Genomic DNA, 22,254 nt, shown 5'->3' on the forward strand with positions numbered 1-22,254 from the left:
GGATCCAAGTTATCCTTTAACTTACGCCTGCCATGTTGGATCTGTGGTTCCGTACTCACAGCCAGTACTGCCTGCCGAGCCAGTTCCCAAGGCCGGCCTCGGCGTGGGTCCTGGACGCGGCCAGGGAGGGCCGGAGGTCCCCGTCCCAGGGGGGGTCCCCCCAGCGGAGGGAGGGCGAGGACTGGAGGCTGCGGCGTCAGACCGGGCTGCTGCCCCTCACCGGACCCCCCAGCGAAGGGGTGCTGCTGAAGTCTCCACAGGTACACACCCTGGCCCTGATCAGTGGACTATCCGTCTCATAGTCCATGAGCCAGGGCCCCAAATGTGGGCCATCGGTATCATCTGGGGGGACAAAGTCTTATAGTGATTATTGGCAAGGTACACACCCCTAGTACCAGAAAAATCACGATAGCAGTGCAGGCCTGTAGCTGAATTACTTTTTTCAGCTCATGAAGTTACTAACCCCCGAAGATAAATTGCTTTTTGGAATACGGTGTATATCTGCTTTAGGCTCATGGTAGGGATATTATCGATATTCTATAATAGGGTGCTTGATATCGTTGGAAAGGGGACCTTTTAGGCTTTCATTCAAGCCCAGGGCTGAATCTGTCTGACAAACACAGAGGTCACATGACTTCTTTAAATCAGAGATAACACACATTTTCTCACAATTTCTGCCTAAACTGTATGGTTTCTTTTATCCCTGTGGCATGAACGAACACCAGGGACACAAAACTCAACAACTTCAATGCTCAAGTCACTCTGATGATTCAGAAAATGTACAATATACCCATACTATTTATTTGTGAGAGCCTTAAATTAGACTTGTGCAGCCAGCACAAGCCTTCAAAATAGAATGGAGCAAATAGAATGTACAAATTATTCCAAAATACCCTATTAGTCCAGGGCCAAATGGCCTATTTATTCATGTACAGTTGTAATAAAAGTAATTGTTTCAATAGTGTTGTCAACATAACACTTGTAATGGGTTTAACAAAGTGTTTCTATCATGTATTTTGATATTCACCCACAATCTCACAATCAACTCTCCCAAATAAATAGTATGGGTATATTATACATTTTCTGAATCATCAGAGTGCCTTGAGTATTGAAGTTGTTGAGTTTTGTGTCCCTTATCATGTTCCTTCATGCCCCAGGCATAAAAGAAAGCATACAGTTTAGGCGGAAATTACGAGAAAATGTGTGTTATTTCTGGTTTAAAGAAGTCATGTGACCTCTGTGTTTATTAGACAGATTCAGTACTGGGCTCAAATGAAAGCCTAAAAGGTCTCCTTTCCAACGATACCAAGCACTATATTATGGAATATTGACAATTCCCTACCATGAGCCTAAACCAGATATATACCAGATTTCAAAAACTGAATTTATCTTCAGGGGTTAGAAACTACATGAGCTGAAAAAGGTGATTTTTCTAGTACTAGGGGTGTGTACCTTGCCAAAAAACAATGATAGCATTTGTCCCCCCAATGATACCAATCAACCCTCCTGGCTCATGGACTATCAGTGCTTTTCTCTTACTTTTGTTATCATTCTCACTGTAATTATTAAAGCCAGGGTAGGCAATTTGGAGAAACCAGCCAGATTAAGCTGGATTTTGAAAGCATCCATCCAGCCAGGCCACGCCTTTAAAAAGCCACTCACCCAAAACACATGCATAGCTCTAGCTTTAGCAATAGGCTAGGTCTGGCTAGCCCTGTTGATCCACAGTGTGTGCAGGAGCTGACTGGGTAGGAAGGCTGACAGACGGGCTTATTACAGGCCTGCAACAGCCAGACATATTTATTTTGTCAGCGAGTTCGATTTTTTTATTCCCTGTCAGAATTTCAAGTAAATTTAAACAATAAGGACAGAAAAAGCTTATAAAATGAATTGCCTACCCTAGCTCATATATATATATATATATATATATATATATATATATATGTGTAAATAAAAAAATAAATAAAAATATGATCTCTATTATCAAGTAACAACAGATAGTGCAGATAGTGAATCGGCTGTATTGAGTCATTGCTTTAATGCATAAGGGCTACGCTTCATTTATTAGACATTACACTGCTCCCCTTAAACCTAATTAACGTCCAGTCCACCAAGCACTCCTTGGTCCTCCTGTTATTTGTTAACGTCAGGATAACGACCCCCCCCCCTCTGTCCCAGACGGAGATCAGCTTCCGCCCCAGGGTGCCAGTGCCAGGCCGATACGTGGTGGTTCTCCACTACCGCCAGCCGGAGCACCCCTCCTTCCCCGTGGGGGTCCTTGTGGAGGCGGGACGCGCCTGGAACGGTGAGAGATGACCGAGCCCTCGTTTGGGAGTTGATCACGTTAAAAACGTCTCCCGTCAGGAACTATTCCCAATCGGGAGTAGGTCGATGGGAGACGTTTCAATGTGTCTGTCTGGTGAGCTCTGTGATGTTGGCTGTGTGGCCTCTTCCTCCTGCTTCACCGGTAAGGCCGTAATTCTCCCCTGAGCGCAGATTAAACCCTTTACGTTCCTGTCCCATGACTCAAGATGATCAAAGGGTTCGCACACTCTTCCTTTTATGTAATGAATGCAGGGAGGAGTGGTTGGGATTAGTGCTCCTCTCAACTTGCTACTGCTCTCACTCTTCTCTTTTACTGCATGTCCTCTCTTTCTCTCTTCTCTATTGCTGTATCCCCTCTCTCTCTCTTCTCTGTTACTGTATGCTCTCTTCTCTATCACTATATGTCCTCTCTCTTCTCTATGCTGTATGTCCTCACTCTCTTATCTATATTGCTGTATGTCCTCTCTCTCTCTCTTCCCTATTGCTGTATGTCCTCTCTCTCTCTTCTCTATTGCTGTATGTCCTCTCTCTCTCTTCCCTATTGCTGTATGTCCTCTCTCTCTCTTCTCTATTGCTGTATGTCCTCTCTCTCTCTTCTCTATTGCTGTATGTCCTCTCTCTCTCTTCTCCATTGATGTCCTCTCTCTCTTCTCTATTGCTGTATGTCCTCTCTCTCTCTCTTCTCTATTGCTGTATGTCATCTCTCTCTCTTCTCTATTGCTGTATGTCATCTCTCTCTCTTCTATATTATTGTATGTCCTCTCTCTCTCATCTCTATTACTGTATGTCATCTCTCTCTCTTCTCCATTGATGTCCTCTCTCTCTCTTCTCTATTGCTGTATGTCCTCTCTCTCTCTTCTCTATTGCTGTATGTCCTCTCTCTCTCTCTTCTCTATTGCTGTATGTCATCTCTCTCTCTCTTCTCTATTGCTGTATGTCATCTCTCTCTCTTCTATATTATTGTATGTCCTCTCTCTCTCATCTCTATTACTGTATGTCATCTCTCTCTCTTCTCCATTGATGTCCTCTCTCTCTCTTCTCTATTGCTGTATGTCCTCTCTCTCTCTTCCCTATTGCTGTATGTCATCTCTCTCTCTTCTCTATTGCTGTATGTCCTCTCTCTCTCTTCTCTATTGCTGTATGTCCTCTCTCTCTCTTCTATATTATTGTATGTCCTCTCTCTCTCATCTCCATTACTATATGCCCTCTCTCTGCTATATTGCTATATATTCTCTCTCCCCCAGGCTCGGTGGATGCGTCCTTCTGCCCCAGCGTGTCAGGCTGCAGGGAGGTGGTGGTCGCAAGCAACCGCATCGCCCTGGAGTTCGAGGGGGGGCGAGAGCCCACCATCACAGTCAAGATCCCCCCCGGAAAAACACTCACTCTGGTCAGTTCCGGTTCAACGTAGAGCGTAACGACAGCACCAATCATCCTTGCCCTCCTTACACCGTTGAACAATCAGCTCTCTTCACAGTGTCAAAGCAGGGTAAACACAGGTGCAGCTGCTAGTCGGATTAGTTATGAGTGTTTTCCAAACAAAGCTAGCAACACAGACACACACACACGCACACACACACACACACACACACACACACACACACACACACACACACACACACACACACACACACACACACACACACACACACACACACACACACACACACACACACACACACACACACACACATACACACACACACACACACATATCCCCAGCTGCAGCACTAAGGCTTGCATTAATAGAACAGGGACATCTTTTCATGTTGTAACACATTTTATAGACTTCAATTGGACCAATGTGTAAATTATCCCCTTGAAAGTTACATTTGAACTTTATGTTCACAGTTCACATTGAACATAAAGACCACAAGTGTGGTCTTGCCCAGTTTTGTAGGTTGAACTGTCTGGTTCTTTCTGTGTGGTGCTATAGCATGAGGGGTCTTTTTTTTACATGGCAGCCTCAGACACACACAAGCACACACGCATGCACTCTCTCTCAATCACTGTTTCATTAGCTTTACCCTGAAACTAAACCAAACAAGATACGTTATCATATATCATAAAATCAAATTTTTATAATTTCTATTTTTTGAGTGTCTCACTTCCAAACTACGGAGGTGCGCGTCCAATTTCTCGTACTAACATTCAAAGAGATATTTTTTACCAGTGTTTTGCTGTGATATTTATGTGCTAGCTCTCTGGTCTGCTCCAGGACTACGTCTTGGTGGTGGCTGATGACAGCTACAGCCCAGACCTCTTGAGAGAGAAGCCGCTCAACAAGTCTGCAGAGTTCATCACACGCTGTCGAGGCGAGGGATTCCATATTGAGTAGGTTTCCCTCCTTTTTGACCAATGTGCATGTCACATCATGAATTCTGAAATATATAAATTTAATATGATAATAAATGTTACACAATGTTTGCCTCATAGCATAATTGCCATATAACGAAATTGAGATGTATGCCTAACTCTACTTGTTCACACATCTGGTTGAATTTACTGTTATAATTTCAATAAAAAATCCCAAACCTTAAAATACATAGACAATTATTCTATGAGGCAAACGATAACGTAATGCTAATGTCGTAAGAATCTCGTTACCTCAGAAAAAGGTAAGGAATGTTTTGCTCAACCACAAACTTAATCCTAAACACAGCTGACCTGTTTTGTGAGTAGCGCCCTCTTGCTGTGAGTGTCGTGTAGTGAACCGTTTCCCTTGTTTCTCTAGCCCCAGGACGTCCTCAGAGTTCTGCAGAAGCTCCGCCCACTCTCTGGTTGCAGCCTATAACGATGGAGCCCTCCCCTGCGACTGTGACGAATCGGGTACCACACTGCCGGCCTGCGATCCGGACGGAGGACAGTGTACCTGCAGGCCTAACGTGATTGGCCGACGGTGCAGCAAGTGCGCCACGGGATACTACGGCTTCCCTTACTGCAGACGTACGTGGACACGGAAGACTAGCAAATCCCCCTGACTGGTCTGAGATCAGAATACAGGCGACATAAAGCACTGAACCCTCATTCACAATCGCCTATTAACTCTTAAGACACATCACACATGTTACTACTCCTGATAACCCAAGTGTAGAGGAAGTAACCAATGAGAGGTCAGCTGACAATTAACTGGGATGCCCTTCTAGGATGGCTTGTAGTACAAAGGAGGCTGGGAAGCACTGGGCAGACACAATGGCAAATTAATAATTTGTACAAATTTATTTGAATATAAATTGAAATAATAATAATAATAGATCAAATTTGTGTAGCGCTTTTCCCAGTGCTCAAAGATGCTTCATAATCGCTTCATAAGCTAAATCATAAGAAAAAACACTAACACGCTAATTGAGGATACAAAGACACAACGGAAGGATCCGTCCATCCATTTTCCCTCTCCTTCTATTGAACGACATGTCTCGTGTGTATGTGTGTGTGCTTGTGTGTCTGTGTGTGTGTGTGTCTGCGTGTGTGTCCTCAGCGTGCGAGTGCGGGCGCCGCCTGTGCGACGAGGTGACGGGCCGCTGCATCTGCCCGCCCCAGACGGTGAAGCCGTCCTGCGACGTGTGCGACAGCCAGACCTTCAGCTTCCACCCGCTGCTGGGCTGCGAGGGCTGCGACTGCTCCCCCACCGGCGTCCGGCCCTCCGGGGGCCTCGAGTGCGACAACGTCACCGGACAGTGCCCGTGGGTGGAGCAGGCGTGCGCCGATGAATCACGTGGAGCCAAAGACAGGGCTTTAGGGTCAGGGATGAACGGTTAAAGTCACCGTCGAGTTGTGTACGGCGTTAGATTGGTTTGGTGACCGGAAGGTTGCTAGTTCGATCCCTGGCTCCTCCTAGCTCGAGTGTCGAGGTGTCCCGGAGCAAGACACCTCACCCTGACCTCTGGCTGTCGCCTTGCGTGGTTGAATCCGCCGTCGATGTGTGAATGAATGGTCGTAATTCGCTTAAAGCGTCAGCAACAACTTGAACATTGGATACGGTGAATGAGTGACAGACAATGGTTGATCCATTGATGCTGCGGCCATGCAGAGCAATGCTTATATGCGACTACGTCCCAAAAGCCAGAGGCACGAAACAGCAATCACAGTTTATATTGAGGCCTGGGCAGTTTGACGTATATTATGACACCCTAACCATAAAACCATAAAAACGATGTAAAACCAAGTGAAAACTCCTTGCCCTGCACTTAATTGTTCGTTTTTTTTTTGCAGTTGCAAGCCGAGGATCGGAGGTCGGCAGTGCAACCGCTGTGCCGCCGGTTACCATGGCTACCCGGACTGCAGGCCATGTGACTGCGACCAGAGCGGCGTCACGCCGGAGGTCTGCCACCCAGACACGGGGAGGTGTCTCTGTAAGGTAGGAGGGCTGCACATAGTGTGGTAGCGGGTTGATCTATTTACCATAGATTAGACTTACTCTAAAGGTTAACACGTAGCCTGGTGATCGGGCTGCTGATATAAGAGATAGGGGCAATTCGCCGAATAGAGGTTAAGAGTGTGCACACCGAAGTGAGATGGCGCTATGGATTGTGCTATGCATCATGGGTAGGCAGTAGCTCAGGAGGCGGAGCGTGTTGACTTGTAACGGAAAGGTTGCTTAGTTGGATCCCAGGAACTTCTTGGCTCCAGCGTAGGAGTGTAGTGGTATCCCTGAGCAGGCACCTAACCCTGAATGTGTGGGCTGTTGGACGCTTTTGATAAAAGCGTCTGCTAAATGTAAATTTAAATTGGTAAAACAAGCCGTACCACTAGACTATCTTAATATGAATCTCACACAAAACAGATGAGTCCGTTGCTCTAATCTGTACCCGGTCAATCTGCTTTACCAACCAAAGTGTAGACTAAGCCAAAGACAGTTTGTCCTCAAATGCACCTCGGTTGCTGGATGTTCCAACCCACTCAACGCAGTGTGTACTCTGTACTCGCACTCTTTACCTGCCATGGCAACAATGTCAACGAGCGGTTGGTGGCTCCCGGTGCTCCACCCTGGCTGTAACTGTCGTGTGGCCCCGCCCTCGCAGAGGAACGTCGGGGGAGCCCGCTGTGACGTCTGCGAGGGCGCCTCCTTCCACTTCGAGCCCTCCAACCCCAACGGATGCACGCGCTGCTTCTGCTTCGGCGCCACCGACCAGTGTCAGAGCTCCGGCAAGCACAGGGGGAAGGTGTGTGTGTGTGTGTGTGTGTGTGTGTGTGTGTGTGTGTGTGTGTGTGTGTGTGTGTGTGTGTGTGTGTGTGTGTGTGTGTGTGTGTGCCTGTGTGTGCCTGTGTGTGCCTGTGTGTGTGTGCCTGTGTGTGCCTGTGTGTGTGTGCCTGTGTGCGTGCTTTTGTGTGTACCAGTGTGTGTACCACTCTGGAAACCAGCAGTTTTCAGATTACTCATTTTGCTGCTACTGCATTTGACCAACAGTAAACCACTTACACACACACACACACACACACACGCACACGCACACGCACATGCACACACACACATCAGCTCGGATCACATTCCCTCATGCCCGTCATTCCACCGTTAGTTCATGGACATGCGGGACTGGCGCCTGGAGAAGCCCGACCAGAATGAGGTGGCGTCCACGCTGAACCCAGCCAGCAACACGGTGGTGGCAGACGTTCAGGAGCTGTCGCCCGTAACCCAGGTCCTCCACTGGGTGGCGCCACCTTCCTACCTGGGGGACAGAGTGAGTCGTTGGAACAGGTTCCCTTTTTGTGTTCAGTCAGGACAGAACTGATTCCAGACAGCTGGTGCATTGCGTATTGTCTGCTAAAATAGTATTTTTATATCAGATATATACGAACTTTTTTATTCGTATATTATCTATCTTAAATATTATTTTGCATACACGATCAAGTTTTAAACATAATACAATACATCAACTCACACTTCACTATGAAAGTGAATTAATTGTATACAGTCTATTTCATTGTATTACTTATTGTTAATCATGTTAATCCCATGTATGGGCACCATATCAACATTGGATGGATTGATTCGATTGAGTGGTTTAATATTGACGTCTATCACTGTTTGGGCCCCTAGGTGTTATCGTACGGGGGCTTCCTGACCTTCCAGTCCAAATCCTTCGGCGTTCCCGCTGAAGGAATGAAGCTGATGGACAGGAGCCCCGACATCATCCTCAGTGTATGTGGATTCTCGGTTCCTCCTGTTAACCCCTTATCTCTCTCGCCCCGCCTCACTCATCCATATATATTGACGCTGGTTGTTTGTGGTGTGCTCTTCAGGGTCAGGGCATGACCCTGGTCCACCAGGGTACGGATCCCCCGACGCCAGACAGACTTCATCACGGTCGAGTCCAGCTTGTGGAGGTGAGGTTCATTCCAGACGGTCCCCATGCATTAGACGAGTGGTTCTCCCCCTAGTGGTACCTTGGAGTACTGCAGGGGGTACTCAGAAAATGTAAAGCTAAAGTTAAATTCTAAAAGCGAGACAGATCGAGAGAAGTGTTTGAAACGTAACCCTGTTAATGTTCATGTTTACACTGCCAAATAGAACGCACATACATTATTTATATTCCGTATTTTCTGTTTTCTACCAGTGAAGAAAAAATATATTAGAGGGGGAAGACTAGTAGAAAAAGTTTGACCACTGCATTAGATTACAGAAGAACACCGTTAACCCTGTGCTTATCTTAGTATGCATGACTCTTCGCTGACCGTTGTATTGTCATCGCTGTAAACTGGTTGTCCATCCATACAGACGATTTATAAAATACATTCATGCAACACACAAGAAAGAAAGTAAATATAAAGAAATACATTTATATTAACATTAAGAGCATTTAGCAGACGCTTTTATTCAAAGCAATACAATAAGTGCATTCGTCAGAAGAAAGAGCAACAATATTTCACTGTCGGTACAGTAAGAATGTTCATAGAACCAAGTGCCAAGCACTAACAATTTCTAGGTTAACCCGTTCCCCGTATACAACAAAGATAGCGAGGATAAGATGCAAAACCAACGCTAGGTACTAATTCTAAGTACAAAGACGTACAACATACAATAAGTGCGTACATTATTTTAATAGTAAATAGTACAACCCATCCGAAGAACATCTAAAGAGTAGCTTTTCTCCTGACCTGTGGACTACTATAACACCTAGGACCCAAAACAGGGATCATCAATATTAAATCCATCAATCGAAGCAGTCCCTTCAGATGTTGATATGGATCCCATGCAGAATGCCTAACAATGGAAACAATTCAATTCAATTCAATTCAATTCAATTCTATTCAATTCAACTTTATTTCGCCATGTATACAAGATACTAGGAATTTGAATTGGTATTCTCCATGCAGGCAACACACAGTAAAACAGAAAGACAAAAACACAATACAAGGACAAACATTACCATTATGAGCAATAAATTAACAGGAATGGAGATAGTGCAGTGTTAAATAAAATTAAAGTGCAATGGTGTCCAAGTTTAAGAGTTATTTAGGAGGGCTGTGGAGGTGTCGTGATGTTTTGGACATAATAGCCCTGTACCGCTTTCCAGAGGGGAAAAGATTCAACAGACTATTGGCAGGATGAAATACAACAGTAAGAGATACAATGAAACGAAGTGTAATAAAATGAACTCACTGTCCGTGGGTGCAGGGGCTCTGGCGCCACGCTCTGACCAACAGGCCCGTGTCCAGAGAGGAGCTGATGATGGTGCTCGCCGACCTGGAGGGCCTGAGGATCCGGGGCCTCTACTTCACCCAGAGCCAGCGCCTCAGCCTGGGGGAGGTGGGCCTGGAGACGGCGTCAGACAGGGGCCCCGGGGCCCCGGCCGGCAGCGTGGAGCAGTGCGTCTGCCCCCCGGAGTACGCCGGAGACTCCTGTCAGGTGAGGAGACGGCAAAACGTGTCCTTTCTGATTTTACTTTTTAACTTGGTCTCAAAAGCACCCCAATGTGGCGCCTAGGAAACAGGGTCATTTATCGCGCGGAAAGTCTTCTTTGTGAACCTCTTTGAGTCCTACCCATTTAAGTATTGGGGAGCTAGCATTAATTCACTACTCACTTTTTACTGCTCGCTAGCTAACTGGATTTTCTGCCCAGCATGCATACAGCTATACAAACCCATCTCTACATGCACTCTCAATAATTGCTTCAAAAGTTTGCTAACACAGATATTGATGTATTCAGAATATATGTTTTTATTTAAAAAAGAATTGTAGAGGGGTTCGCAATCTTGTTCAGCTTGAAGACCCAAAAGAGAGATTTGGCGTCTCTCTTGGACCCAAACTCTTTCTTGCTCCACATAAATATGACACAAAGCTGAGCCCTTTCTCTTGATTTTGATCGAATCACTTTAATCAAGCTATGCTATGTTATGCTCGTCAATATGCTATAAACCCACAACGCAGCTCGGCCACACACAGCTGGTCACACAGTTTGGAGCTGCTTGTGACTGCTGCCCAGCGCCCTACGCAGCGTTTTGAATGTTGTATCCATTGGGTCGACTGTGAAACATATTTAGTTGAATTGTGTTTTAGTTAGGGAGAGGGTATGGCTACTTTGTAATTCGCCTATTGTGTAGAAATATTGATCAAAACGATGGCGGCTCTTTATAGGGTGTGCTGCTGCCCGACTGGTTTTTCGATTGAGACCAGTGGAGTCCTTGTCATGAATATGATTTGTTCTACAGCTGAACACCGTTACATTTCCACCTGGGTATAAAGATGGGTGATTGTCGTTGGAATCATCACATAATTAGTCAACCATTAAGTTACCAACGGAGATTGATAAACCGATCTGAGTTGATCAAAGTTCATGACAGTCTTGCGCAAGAAGATTTTATTCCCACATCTGGGTACACGCATCTTCAAACCATTATTTGTGCTATTACGTTATGTAGACATCGTTAATTATCATCATAATTAATAAACTCCAAGGTGAGGTCCGATTTTTCAAGCAGCGACTATCGTTTCAATTCTCGATTTGTGATCTTTCATTCTGGAGGACATGATAAGACATGTATCAACATTCTGAACTTTTTGTTCTGATTACCTATTTCATTTGATCTTCAACAATAGCTTGTCCTGTTGAGATCCGTTCTAGCCCAGCTAGAATGTTTCAGCATGAAGAAAAACAAAGTCAATACTGACCTAAATTGCAAAATAATAGTATCTCTAGAGAATCATGCTGGAGAATCAGTGGACAGGCACTTTGATCCAAAATAGTAGACTTATGCGCCAACATCTTATTTATGCAGGTTAATAGAAAATAAATTGAACGTAAACAACATCAGTTTGCAAAGAGATTTTGAAACCAAGAAAATGCGCTGCGTGCACCCCTACATGCATCTCCCTCTGGTGTAGGCCTCTCCTGGCTACCTATTCCCTGCACTGGCTTATTTCTTCATCGTCTCTTGTTACTTTTTCATACTTATTTACATGCGCTCATCACTCCCTTTTCTCTCACCTAGCAAAGTAAACTTACAGATTGCTGTTGTTTCACACATTTAATTCCCTGAATGCTGCTTCCCGACAATTGAAAGAATTGTACAAGAAGAAATGAGAGACCGTTAGGATCAGGTTAATAAAGTGCCCTGTTCACTGAAGCTTGGCTGCTGGCCATGGAAGTGCTCATAATTACTAAACGGTTTGCGCTTGGTTACCCCCATATCAAATGTCTGTGCTGGCTAGTGTCTGCCCCATCGCTGACCTGTAGCTACTCAGTCATCTAAAAATATAAACAGCACTGATTTCACACTACGCACAATTCTCTACCGACACTTTAACCTAAGTATTTATCATCTGTAACCCAAGAGCCTAACTCTGATCCTATCTCCATTAAATTAGGGTATCCTATATGTTTTACTTCAGGGTATCATATCTAGTTTACATTAACTTAACATTAGTGTATCCTGTCTACTTTACATTAGTGTATCCTATATCTACTACATGGGTGTATCCTATGTCTACATTACATTAGCGTATCCCATCTCCTTTACATTAGTGTATTCTATATCCACTTTACATTAGCGTATCCCATCTTTTGTACATTAGTGTATCCTATCTCCTTTACATTAGCGTATCCTATCTACTTTACATTAGTGTATCCTATATCTACTTTACATTAGCGTATCCTATCTACTTTACATCAGTGTATCCCATCTACTTTACATCAGTGTATCCTATATCTACTGTACATTAGTGTGTCCTATCTACTTTACATTAGTGTATCCTATATCCAGTGTTGGGAAGGATACTTTTAAAATGTATCCAGTTACAGAATACAGAATACATGCCCAAAAATGTAATATTTAACATATTCCGTTTCATCACTCAATCTGAGTATTGTATTCTGAAAACTTGGACAATACTTCCACAATGAATTGCATTTTATAAGTGTAGGAATGCGGCATCAAATCCTGCTTGCTAAACAGGCCTATTCTGGTGTGTTCTTCTGTTCAAACTGGCTGAATGTGTTAGGCCCAAGTCTCCCTGAAAGTGAACTATTTTATGTAATTTGCTGTAGTGGAACAAAGACTATAAGGGTATGTTCATGCGAGAGAGAGAGAGAGAGAGAGAGAGAGAGAGAGAGAGAGAGAGAGAGAGAGAGAGAGAGAGAGAGAGAGAGAGAGAGAGAGAGAGAGAGAGAGAGAGAGAGAGAGAGAGAGAGAGAGAGAGAGAGAGAGAGAGAGAGAGAGAGAGAGAGAGAGAGAGAGAGAGAGAGAGAGAGAGAGAGAGAGAGAGAGAGAGAGAGAGAGAGAGAGAGAGAGAGAGAGAGAGAGAGAGAGAGAGAGAGAGAGAGAGAGAGAGAGAGAGAGAGAGAGAGAGAGAGAGAGAAAACATCGTTCAATCATCAGCCTTTTAATGTGTGTTTTCCAGCACACGTTTTATGTTGGTGTCTGTCCAAATTCCCAGACTGTCCGACAATTTGCTGCTAGTCTTGGAGTTACCGCTAATCAAAGAAAAAATCCCATAATGTGCGCGGCTGAGCGGGTGCCTGTTACGTCCAAAGAGGCATATGCTGTCACTAGTAGAACTGGATCGGGCCGAGGTGCGTTCGCTTTCACATCACAAGCGAACCGTACCAGGGTTAGTTTGGAAGCGAACCGAGACCAGCTGTTCAGGGAGGTCTCGGTCGGCTGATTTGGTTCACATCGAAGTGAGGTGGTTGCATTCACACCAACGCAAACGTACCGAACCAAGGGGACCAAACTCGTTTAGTGCGCACTAAATGCAGTTGGTGTGAAAGCACGAATAAACTGCTGAAACAGAAGTATCGTCATGTAATCCATTGATTTCAACAATGTAACTGTATTCTAAAGACCAACTATTTAAATTGTAACTGTAACGGAATACAGTTAGCTATAATTTGTATTCTGAATACGTAACGCCGGTACACGTATTCCGTTACTCCCCAACGTCAGCCTCTATCTACTTTACATTAGCATTACACACATCTTCAGACCCTGGCCCCAAACAGGGTATTTTTTCCCGGCTCAGTGAAGGCTTTGTCGAGGAATTGAGTGATGGTGATTTGACGTAGATGGCAGATGTTTAGGTGGTGCCTCGGAGTGTGGTGGGTGGGGTTTGGGTGGTGTTGTCGGTGGCGGCTGGGCCGGGTGCAGTCGAGGTGGAGACAAGGCGGTGAGTGAAACAGCACCTCATCAACTTCAGCAGAGGCCGAATATCTCCTCAGAGGTGGAGGGGAGTGGGGGAGAGGGAGGGAGGGAGAGCTGGGGGGGGGGGAGGGAGCTAAGGCGGGAGACAGGAGGGTGTCCTGACACGCCTGAACAAAGAGCCCCACCCTTTGGCAAATGAGCTCTGCCGCATGAGGAAAAATTCATCAAGTGAGGATTCCGGGGCTGAATGCACTGGAAAATACCTGACCGGGAATAGTGCTGCGTCAACGCCGATGCCCTGAGGGGAGACGGGCAGTCACGCAGACATAATATTAGGGACTGTACTGCTCTAAGCAACGGCCTTCCTAACGGCATCCAGCGCTGGATTGGTTGGTTGTGTTTTTTGGGTTGGGATGGAAGAAGTTTTGTGAATGACTTATAGTGCACGATGTTATAATTCCATTTGAGCAGCCGCAATTTCAATCGTTTTATTAGCCCGGTCTCAATCGATAAATCGAACGGTGGATATTAATCATAGAATCATTTATTTGTTATCTACATCATTGATTTATAAACCCACTCATGCGATGCGGGCACCGCATGTTTTTCCTGGTGTCCTTTTTTTTACGTAGCCTCCTTTTATGGGCCGCCCCGTGGTTGTACACAAAACGCTGTTGCCATGTTGGGTGTCCATCTACGTCGGTGTACGTGTGCTCTACTTCAATTTGGGTGTGTCATAAGCGGAAATTATTAATTCGTACCTGGAGGGCATAAGAAAAGGATAGGCCCTTGACACACTGCAGGGTGTGGCAGCCGACGATAGACTCTTACTCAATCTCTATCTGTGTCTGTACCTGTGAATGTGTGTGTGTGTGCGTGTGTGTGCGTGTGTGTGTGTGTGTGTGCGTGCGTGTGTGTGTGTGTGTGTGTGTGTGTGTGTGTGTGTGTGTGTGTGTGTGTGCATTGTGACACACCCAGTTGCCTCAATGTTATGTTTAAGGAGTCTGATTCTTCTCAGTGCCGACCGTCTGGAAATCACGGTCATAATAGCTGGGAAACCTCAGCCCTGCGCGTACATGTTTTATGTTTCAAACAGGGTTTGACACTCTTTGCTACTTACAGACAGCAGTTCCTTTGAGGATATGATTTCTAGGGATTTCCTTTGAAATTAGGTAAATGCAAGAAAAATACATACACTATTGGTAGTGGACAGAATCATTCTCAGTGTGGTCCAGAGACAAGCATCTTAAAAAATATATGCATAATATAAATACAAATAAGCATAGGCCTATTATGCAATGCAGCTGTGTGTATGTGTGTGAGTAGGTGTGTGTGTGTGTGTGTGTACGTGTGAGTGTATGATGTGAGTGTGTGTGGACTTGAGATCATATGCATGTGTGTGTATGTCTCGAGGTGAAGGTGTGTGTGTGTGTGTGTGTGTTGACTGTGCACCCACCAACCAACACCGGCGCTGACTCAGCCAGGTGAGCGTCGGCAGGGTGTGTCACGCTCGCGTCGGGGAGTGAGCGAGTGTGTCTGTGTGCTCACACTCCCCCCCTTTAAGAGACGCACTCCGGGCAGAGAGGCAGTCAGTTCACCCGACTACACGCTAGGAATGTCAGACACGAGTATGGATCAGCAGCAGCCGCGGCGGCGGCGGCCCGGTGCCCGGCCTAGCGCTCCGACCAGCGCCCTACGAGCCCTAGTGTGCTTCACCCTCCTGGGGCTGTGCGCCGCCGGACACAGGCCCTACCAGAAAGGGGAGAGGAGACCCCGGCCGCCCGGGGTGCCCGACCGACACCCCGCGTTTCAGGCGGATGAGCAGGACGGCGCTCAGAGGGTGGACTTCCCGTCGCTTAGCGACATGGGCTACCAGAGGGTGCAGCTGCCGTGGATGCAGGACAGAGGGCAGGTGGTGCAGTACCCCGCCTTTGAGGACAGTGCGGACGACGCTCAGACCCAGGTAAAGGGAGGTCGCCGCTGCCACCGGGGGTCGTGTTCGGGGGGGCGTGGGGCGCGTCGACCCTAACAGGACGAGGAAGGGTCGTTTCTTTGTGTTTGTGTCACGCTTGGCTTTTGTGCCAGGACTAAGGATGCGGATCTTGAAGGACTGTAAACGCTCTTATCGGTGGAAGCAAAAGGGCATGTGCGGACGATACCGCGTTAATGTGTAACTTCGACCAACGGGTTCGCTGCCAAGTGAGAAACGCTAACTCCATGAACCGTTTTCTTAAGCACTGCTTGGGGAATCAGACTTTCTGCCTGGCTGCCTTTGTCAAGGGAAATCATTGTAGGACTCAGAGAAGTGAATCATTTGAGCTGTGTGTCTTTAACATTGTTTTAGGTTGGTGTAATTTTCAAGGGAACAACAATTATTTGTTAACACCTTTAATCAACACTGTGACAGGAAAAAACATACGTCGGACATGTTTTGTACATTCTAAATGATAGGCCTGTCTGAGGGTTGATGATGATGCATCTCTCCAGTCTCTATATAATTAGTCTTTGTGTTTCAGAAATGCAGTCCTGGTTACTATAGAGACGGCAGCGGGCTTTACCTCGGACGCTGTGTGCGATGTGAGTGCAACGGCCTGTCCAGTCAGTGTGAAGACAAAACAGGCAGATGTCAGGTAAGAGCCAATTATTCATTTGCTTATTGCTTTGACCTCAATCTTCCTCTCCATCTGTGTCTCAGTCAGTCAATCACTCACCCACTTCCTCAGTTCCTCTCGCTCAATCGTGATCATATTCACTTAATAATAAACATACTCACTCGCCCACTCACTCACTTCACTGACTCGTGACTCATCCATTCACTCACACACTTGCTCATCCAATCAAATTGAACGGTGATTACCGGTGCCAGCACAGTCTAGACCTCTGTGGCTAATATCCGTGGTCACCACTTGGACGAGCAGCCATAACTCATGTTAAATCTCTAGCATGACACATCATCTCACCTTATTTCTGTCCTCTCAGTCGGTTCCTCTGTCTTCATATTACTCCTTCTGGCTTCAAGAGATTAGATCTCAGAGGAAACCCAAAGTCTCAGTGTTTTCTTTTTTTCTTCACCCCCCCCCCCCCCACCTCTTACATAAGTCAATCATGACAGGGCCTGTATCTGAGCTGCAGTGTATTGTACTGTGCATAGCAGAATAGGGGTCTGCCTAGAGACACACAAACACATAGCTTAACGCTCCCTTGTCTGCTCTCCCACAGCAGCCCCAGAAATAGCTCTTTGTGTTGGAGTTGGAGACCCCTCGATGTCATGCTACTGTGGTGTACATTACAACCTGTACAGATTGCCCAGGTCTAGTTTTATAAACAGCTTCAGAACAAGAAACAATGGGAACAATGTTTGAAAAAAAACCAATTAGGATTAATAAGATGAGGACCTCCGAGCTCTAGACAGGAGGACAGTATCAACTGAATCTGAAAATACTTTATAATAAGACTTCTTTTAAAACCTACTGATGATCAAAAGTAAAGTAGACATGATGACTGCCCAGGTAAAGGTATTTATCTTCCACTGTAACCAGCTAGCCGATTATTCTTATTTTAATTATTACCATTTTAATCTCAGATGCGACTGTTACACCATAGCATTATAATACAAAGACCAGGTAGAAGCAGCAGTCCATACGTTATGCTCTGTTGACCGCACGGCTCACCGAGCGCTGATGAACGCTCCTTCCTCCACACATTCCAGAACTGTGACTCTGACGCGGCCGGCCCCAGATGTGAGCGCTGCAAAGAGGGTTACTATGGAAACCCTGCTCTGAGATCATGCCGCGTGTGCCCGTGCCCATTCACTGTGGCATCCAACAGGTGTGTGTGTGTGTGTGTGTGTGTGTGTGTGTGTGTGTGTGTGTGTGTGTGTGTGTGTGTGTGTGTGTGTGTGTGTGTGTGTGTGTGTGTGTGTGTGTGTGTGTGTGTGTGTGTGTGTGCATTTGTCACATCATGTATACTTTCCTTACTCTCTGGGGGGCTAGGAATCAAGGGGTAGTCATAAATATATGGCCTATTAATCCCTTTAATGAGACTGTACCTGTGATTAAAGGCTATACAAGTGACATTTTATTTCATTGAATTTAATTGAATATACATACAAGCATCAAGGAGAGAGTAAACACATGATGAAACTTAATGGTATGCAAACAGAGGCTTTCACCATCATGTGTGGGGTAACCATGTTTGTTTTGGCTTTCTCCAGTTTTGCTTTGGGCTGCAAGGAGGGTCCCGGTGGCTTCCAGTGTGTGTGCAAAGAAGGCTATGCCGGAGAGAGATGTGAAAAGTAAGTGTATTGATGATGAGAGTTTTAAGGGGGCTGAATCCCTTACCCCCCCCCCACGGGGGGATGAGTACACCCAGACCCTACGGGAAGTCATTAGTGATAATGAGTGCTAAAGGTCAAAGACTGAAGAGTGTCGCGGTCGCTCAATACCGATCATTCGCTTCTCTTCCATAGATGTGCTCCAGGTTTCTATGGCGATCCCATGATGGCGGGGGGCAGTTGTCGGCCCTGCAATTGCCACGGAAACGGCAACAGCTGTGACCCCAGCACCGGAGGTACGTCTCAAGAAATGGATCAATACTGTATTTTTAGAATGACTGTCTACCCACGTTGATATTATAATTAATATAATAATTCAATTATAATAATTTTATTATTTAAATAATTGCGTTTCCTTTTCCCCTCAGTGTGCAAGAACACGGAGCCCGGAGACACAAACACAGAGGGGCAATGCCAAGGTCAGAGGTCATCTCCCAGCCGACAGTCTTATTTTATTTACCTTACCTTAGTGTATTTTTGCTTAAGCTTAAAAAAAATCGTAAACGTATCGATCATATTTTATTATTTCATTTTATTGTGTGACGATGTTCTTCGTCATACAATATATATGCTCTTTGAGTCTGCCTCGTGTATGTAAAGTGCTATATAAATAAAGTTGCCTTGCCTTGCCTTGCCTTTCCGTCGCTACGACGACGACCATGTCACTGACGCCCCCCCCCCCACCCCCCCGCTTTGTCTTGCAGAGTGTGACAGCTGCGCCCAGGCGTTGCTGGCCGACCTGGAGCGCCTGGACGACGAGCTGACCAGGATCAAGGGCCACCTAGAGAACGCCTCCGCCAGCGCCGATTCCTACGACCGGCTCAGCAAGCTGGAGAAGGCCATCTCCGAGACCAAGGTAGCCCGCCGCCGCCGCGCGCTGGGCGCACACGCTCGCGTGAGGCGTCAGCGCTGTACGGCTACCCGTGGAAACAAGAGGTCCTGCCCATCGCGAAAGAGCAGAGCCGACCGACGCAGAGTGAACGTTGGCAGCCGTTGAAGGAAAGTCGGCAAGGATGGTCGGCTTTCCTGTCGGCTTTACTTCAACGGACGTTCGGTTGAAGGAAGAATTGGTCGGAAAGTCGGCTCTCCTTCAATAGGGTCGGCTTAGCTCAGGAGGTGGAGCGCGTTGACTTGGAAGGTTGCAAGTTTGGTCCCAGTGTCGAGGAGTCCCTGAGCGAGGCACCCTCACCCTAACTGCTCCCGACGAGCTGACTGACGTCTTGCGTGATTGCCGTCAGTGTGTGATTGTGTGTACGAACCGTTTTTGGATAATATTGTCGGCTAAATGTAAGAAGTGTTGAAAGTCTAAGGCGCCGGACAGGCAGTGAGATCCACGTCGGAGCGGAATGTCTTTTTGTTGCCAGGAATGGGAGACTAAACAAAAGAAGCATCCGGCCTGACGGGTGTGGCTCAGGAGAAGGGCAGCTCCCTTTGCAACCAGAGGGTCGGGGGGGGGGGGGGGGGGGGGTTGGATGTCGTGGTGTCAACGTGCTATTGAGCAAGACACACATTACTCCCAAGGGCGCCAGACCAGGGGGTCGTGGGCTCGCATTGGTCGAAACTGCGAGGCATGAAAGGCTGTAAGGTGTTTGAGTGGCCGTAGCGGCTGGACCATCACCATGACGTTCCATAACTCTTCATCTCCATGAGTGAATGGTGCCAAACGGCACTTAAGAGGAAAGGCTGGGCTTTTCCCACAAGGCGACGAAGTGTAATGCACACAGACGTTTTAGTATGCGCCAGCATGTCTCTGTCTCGACGTCTGCAGTGGTTCCGCAGTGATATAGCACAGTAATGCCCGTTACGTAGACTAGCATCCACTTCCATTTTAGTGCCTCTCCATCTCGCTCCGGTGTTATTGCGTAGTACACACTCATACGCGGACGTGGAGTGACTAGGTTGTGTTTTATGCAATGCTATCGTTTCCACGGTTCCATTGAAAAGTGATCTGTGTGTGTCTATGGGTATTTGTGTCTGTGTGTGTGGGGGGTGTGTGCGTCAACACACGTAAGCCACTGCACGGTTTGGACGGCAGCAAACAGCTTGTGGCCTGCTTGACCTGAGACCCCCATGGAATCAGCCATTCATGCCTCACTAAGCTGCTGCTGTGGGCGAGAGATGGGTTGAGATAGGGCTTTGGCCCCCATAACCGTTTCTTTCTATTAGTTTGCTTTGGGAGTCAAATTTTCGGTTCTTTCTCGTAGCGGCGTGACAGGAATGTATTGTGGCTCTCGTAAAAGATCTTTTTACAGATCTTTTAATATCGCCAAACACTTCAACAAATAAGCTTTGCATGTGATCTCAAGTTTAAGTAAGGTGGTATTAGTATTAGTTTGTAGTACTTATGTTATGTTGCTCAATGTAAACGTGTTTGCTTTCTGGATTCTTGCAGATTCTACTCAACAAATTCAACAACACCATTGAAAGCCAGAAGCCTAAAGTTGCTCAGCTAGAGCACGATGTAGAGACCCTCAATGATGATATCAGCACCCTTAAAGCCAAGGTAGAAACACACACACAAACACACATGCACAGAAACGCACACACGCACTAAGACGCACGCACACACACGCACACATACACACACAGACATACACAAACACATACATATAACATTTGTTATGTATGATTTTTATGTAGGCTGACAAACAGATGGCCGTGGCAAAGAAAGCGGTCCAAAATGCAGAGAAAACTGAACAAAGAGCCAAAGATTTGCACACAGACATCAAGGAGATGCTGAAGAAAATCCAAGGTAACGCAGGGGTGACCTTCAGAAAAATTCTCTGTCTTTGGGGCCTTTTCCTTTTCACTTTTCCCATATCATGATGATGACCATGAGCTATGTCTTTCATTACAGATTACCTTTGGTTGAATTATAATACCATTACATGTGGAATACACTAACTCTCTCTCTATCCAATTACATTGTCTTATAAAATCCTGCCGGTGCGTGTGTGTGTGTGTGTGCGTGTGCGTCTTTGTGTGCGTGTGTGTGTGTGTGTGTGCAGCTCTGCTGAGGGAGCTGATGAACTCTGACGGTGGCGGCGCCCAGTCTCCTGACCTGTCTAAGCAGCTGGACGAGGCTCAGCGGCTTGTGAAGGAAATGGAGAAGAGGAACTTCAACCCCCAGAAGGCCGCAGCTGAGAAAGAGCGAGAAGAGGCCAGGAAATGTGAGAGCTCTTCCTGTTTACTGACTCCTCGACAGCCCCCGCCCTTTCCTTGCAGGAGGCCTCCCCTTCAAAGCTTTTCTGTCCCAATGCACTTGTTACAAAAACGATCAGAGCTCTGTTGTCGTGGAAATGGGATGATGGTCAGCCTCGGTGGAAACAAGCGGTTTAAAAATAATGGATTTAGCATACTGGAGGAAAACACTGAGTAACTGTTTCTATGTTGAGATAGATAGTCAAAATAAAGTTTGACCATGGTGTTGAATTTCTGTTCTGTTCTTATTTTCTCTTCCCTCCGCACTCCTCTCCTGTCTTCTCCGCTCCTCTCCTCTCCCTCCTCTCCTCACCCCTCCTCCCTCCTACCCCCTCCTTTCATCTCCTCCCCTCTCCTCTCCTCTTCCCTCCTCTCTTACCATCTCCTCTCCTCTCCTGCAGTGCTGGACTTCATTAAGGCTGACGTCAGTAAACAGTGCGACACCAACCAGGCTGCTGCCGACAAGATCAAGGGCCAGCTGAAGGGTTTCGAGGCCAAGCTGAAAGACCTGGAGAGGACCCTGAAGCAGGCTGAAGACAACGTGAAGAAAGCCAACACCCAAAACGGACTCAACGACAAGTCCCTGAAAGAACTTCTGGTAATGGCTCACATCATCGTCATCATTGATTATGGATCATTGAACAATCAATAGTCTGGATTTACTTCCTTTTTTTTAAAATACACCAGCCTTATTAAGAAACTTCCATAAAAAGTTTAACTTTCTGAACCTGGCCGATGTTTGAGGCCAAGCGATACGATTCAAACACGGCGCTGGTTGCTATGCCAATGCAGTTAATCTTATGTTCTATGTATCCTGGTTC

The 22,254-nt window shown here is 46.4% G+C and overlaps 1 protein-coding gene across 3 annotated transcripts in view; it reads left to right on the forward strand.

Annotated features, from left to right (window-relative positions):
• LOC132462696 (laminin subunit alpha-3-like) overlaps positions 1-22,254 on the forward strand; it is a 73,037-nt gene that overhangs the window by 37,114 nt on the left and 13,669 nt on the right. For all 3 annotated transcript variants that reach the window (XM_060058379.1, XM_060058380.1, XM_060058381.1), the window contains exons 29-50: positions 62-260; positions 2,179-2,305; positions 3,570-3,712; positions 4,541-4,656; positions 5,057-5,268; positions 5,801-6,005; positions 6,535-6,679; positions 7,344-7,484; positions 7,839-8,000; positions 8,360-8,461; positions 8,563-8,646; positions 9,938-10,168; positions 16,416-16,529; positions 17,609-17,727; positions 18,113-18,193; positions 18,368-18,468; positions 18,601-18,651; positions 18,937-19,088; positions 20,625-20,735; positions 20,873-20,984; positions 21,241-21,402; positions 21,835-22,031. In XM_060058379.1, coding sequence (XP_059914362.1) covers positions 62-260; positions 2,179-2,305; positions 3,570-3,712; positions 4,541-4,656; positions 5,057-5,268; positions 5,801-6,005; positions 6,535-6,679; positions 7,344-7,484; positions 7,839-8,000; positions 8,360-8,461; positions 8,563-8,646; positions 9,938-10,168; positions 16,416-16,529; positions 17,609-17,727; positions 18,113-18,193; positions 18,368-18,468; positions 18,601-18,651; positions 18,937-19,088; positions 20,625-20,735; positions 20,873-20,984; positions 21,241-21,402; positions 21,835-22,031 — 3,067 coding nt within the window. The remainder of the gene's footprint in view (positions 1-61; positions 261-2,178; positions 2,306-3,569; positions 3,713-4,540; positions 4,657-5,056; positions 5,269-5,800; positions 6,006-6,534; positions 6,680-7,343; positions 7,485-7,838; positions 8,001-8,359; positions 8,462-8,562; positions 8,647-9,937; positions 10,169-16,415; positions 16,530-17,608; positions 17,728-18,112; positions 18,194-18,367; positions 18,469-18,600; positions 18,652-18,936; positions 19,089-20,624; positions 20,736-20,872; positions 20,985-21,240; positions 21,403-21,834; positions 22,032-22,254) is intronic.

The sequence above is a fragment of the Gadus macrocephalus genome, chromosome 8, assembly GCF_031168955.1.
Source record: "Gadus macrocephalus chromosome 8, ASM3116895v1".
In the NCBI taxonomy this organism is placed as follows: domain Eukaryota; kingdom Metazoa; phylum Chordata; class Actinopteri; order Gadiformes; family Gadidae; genus Gadus; species Gadus macrocephalus.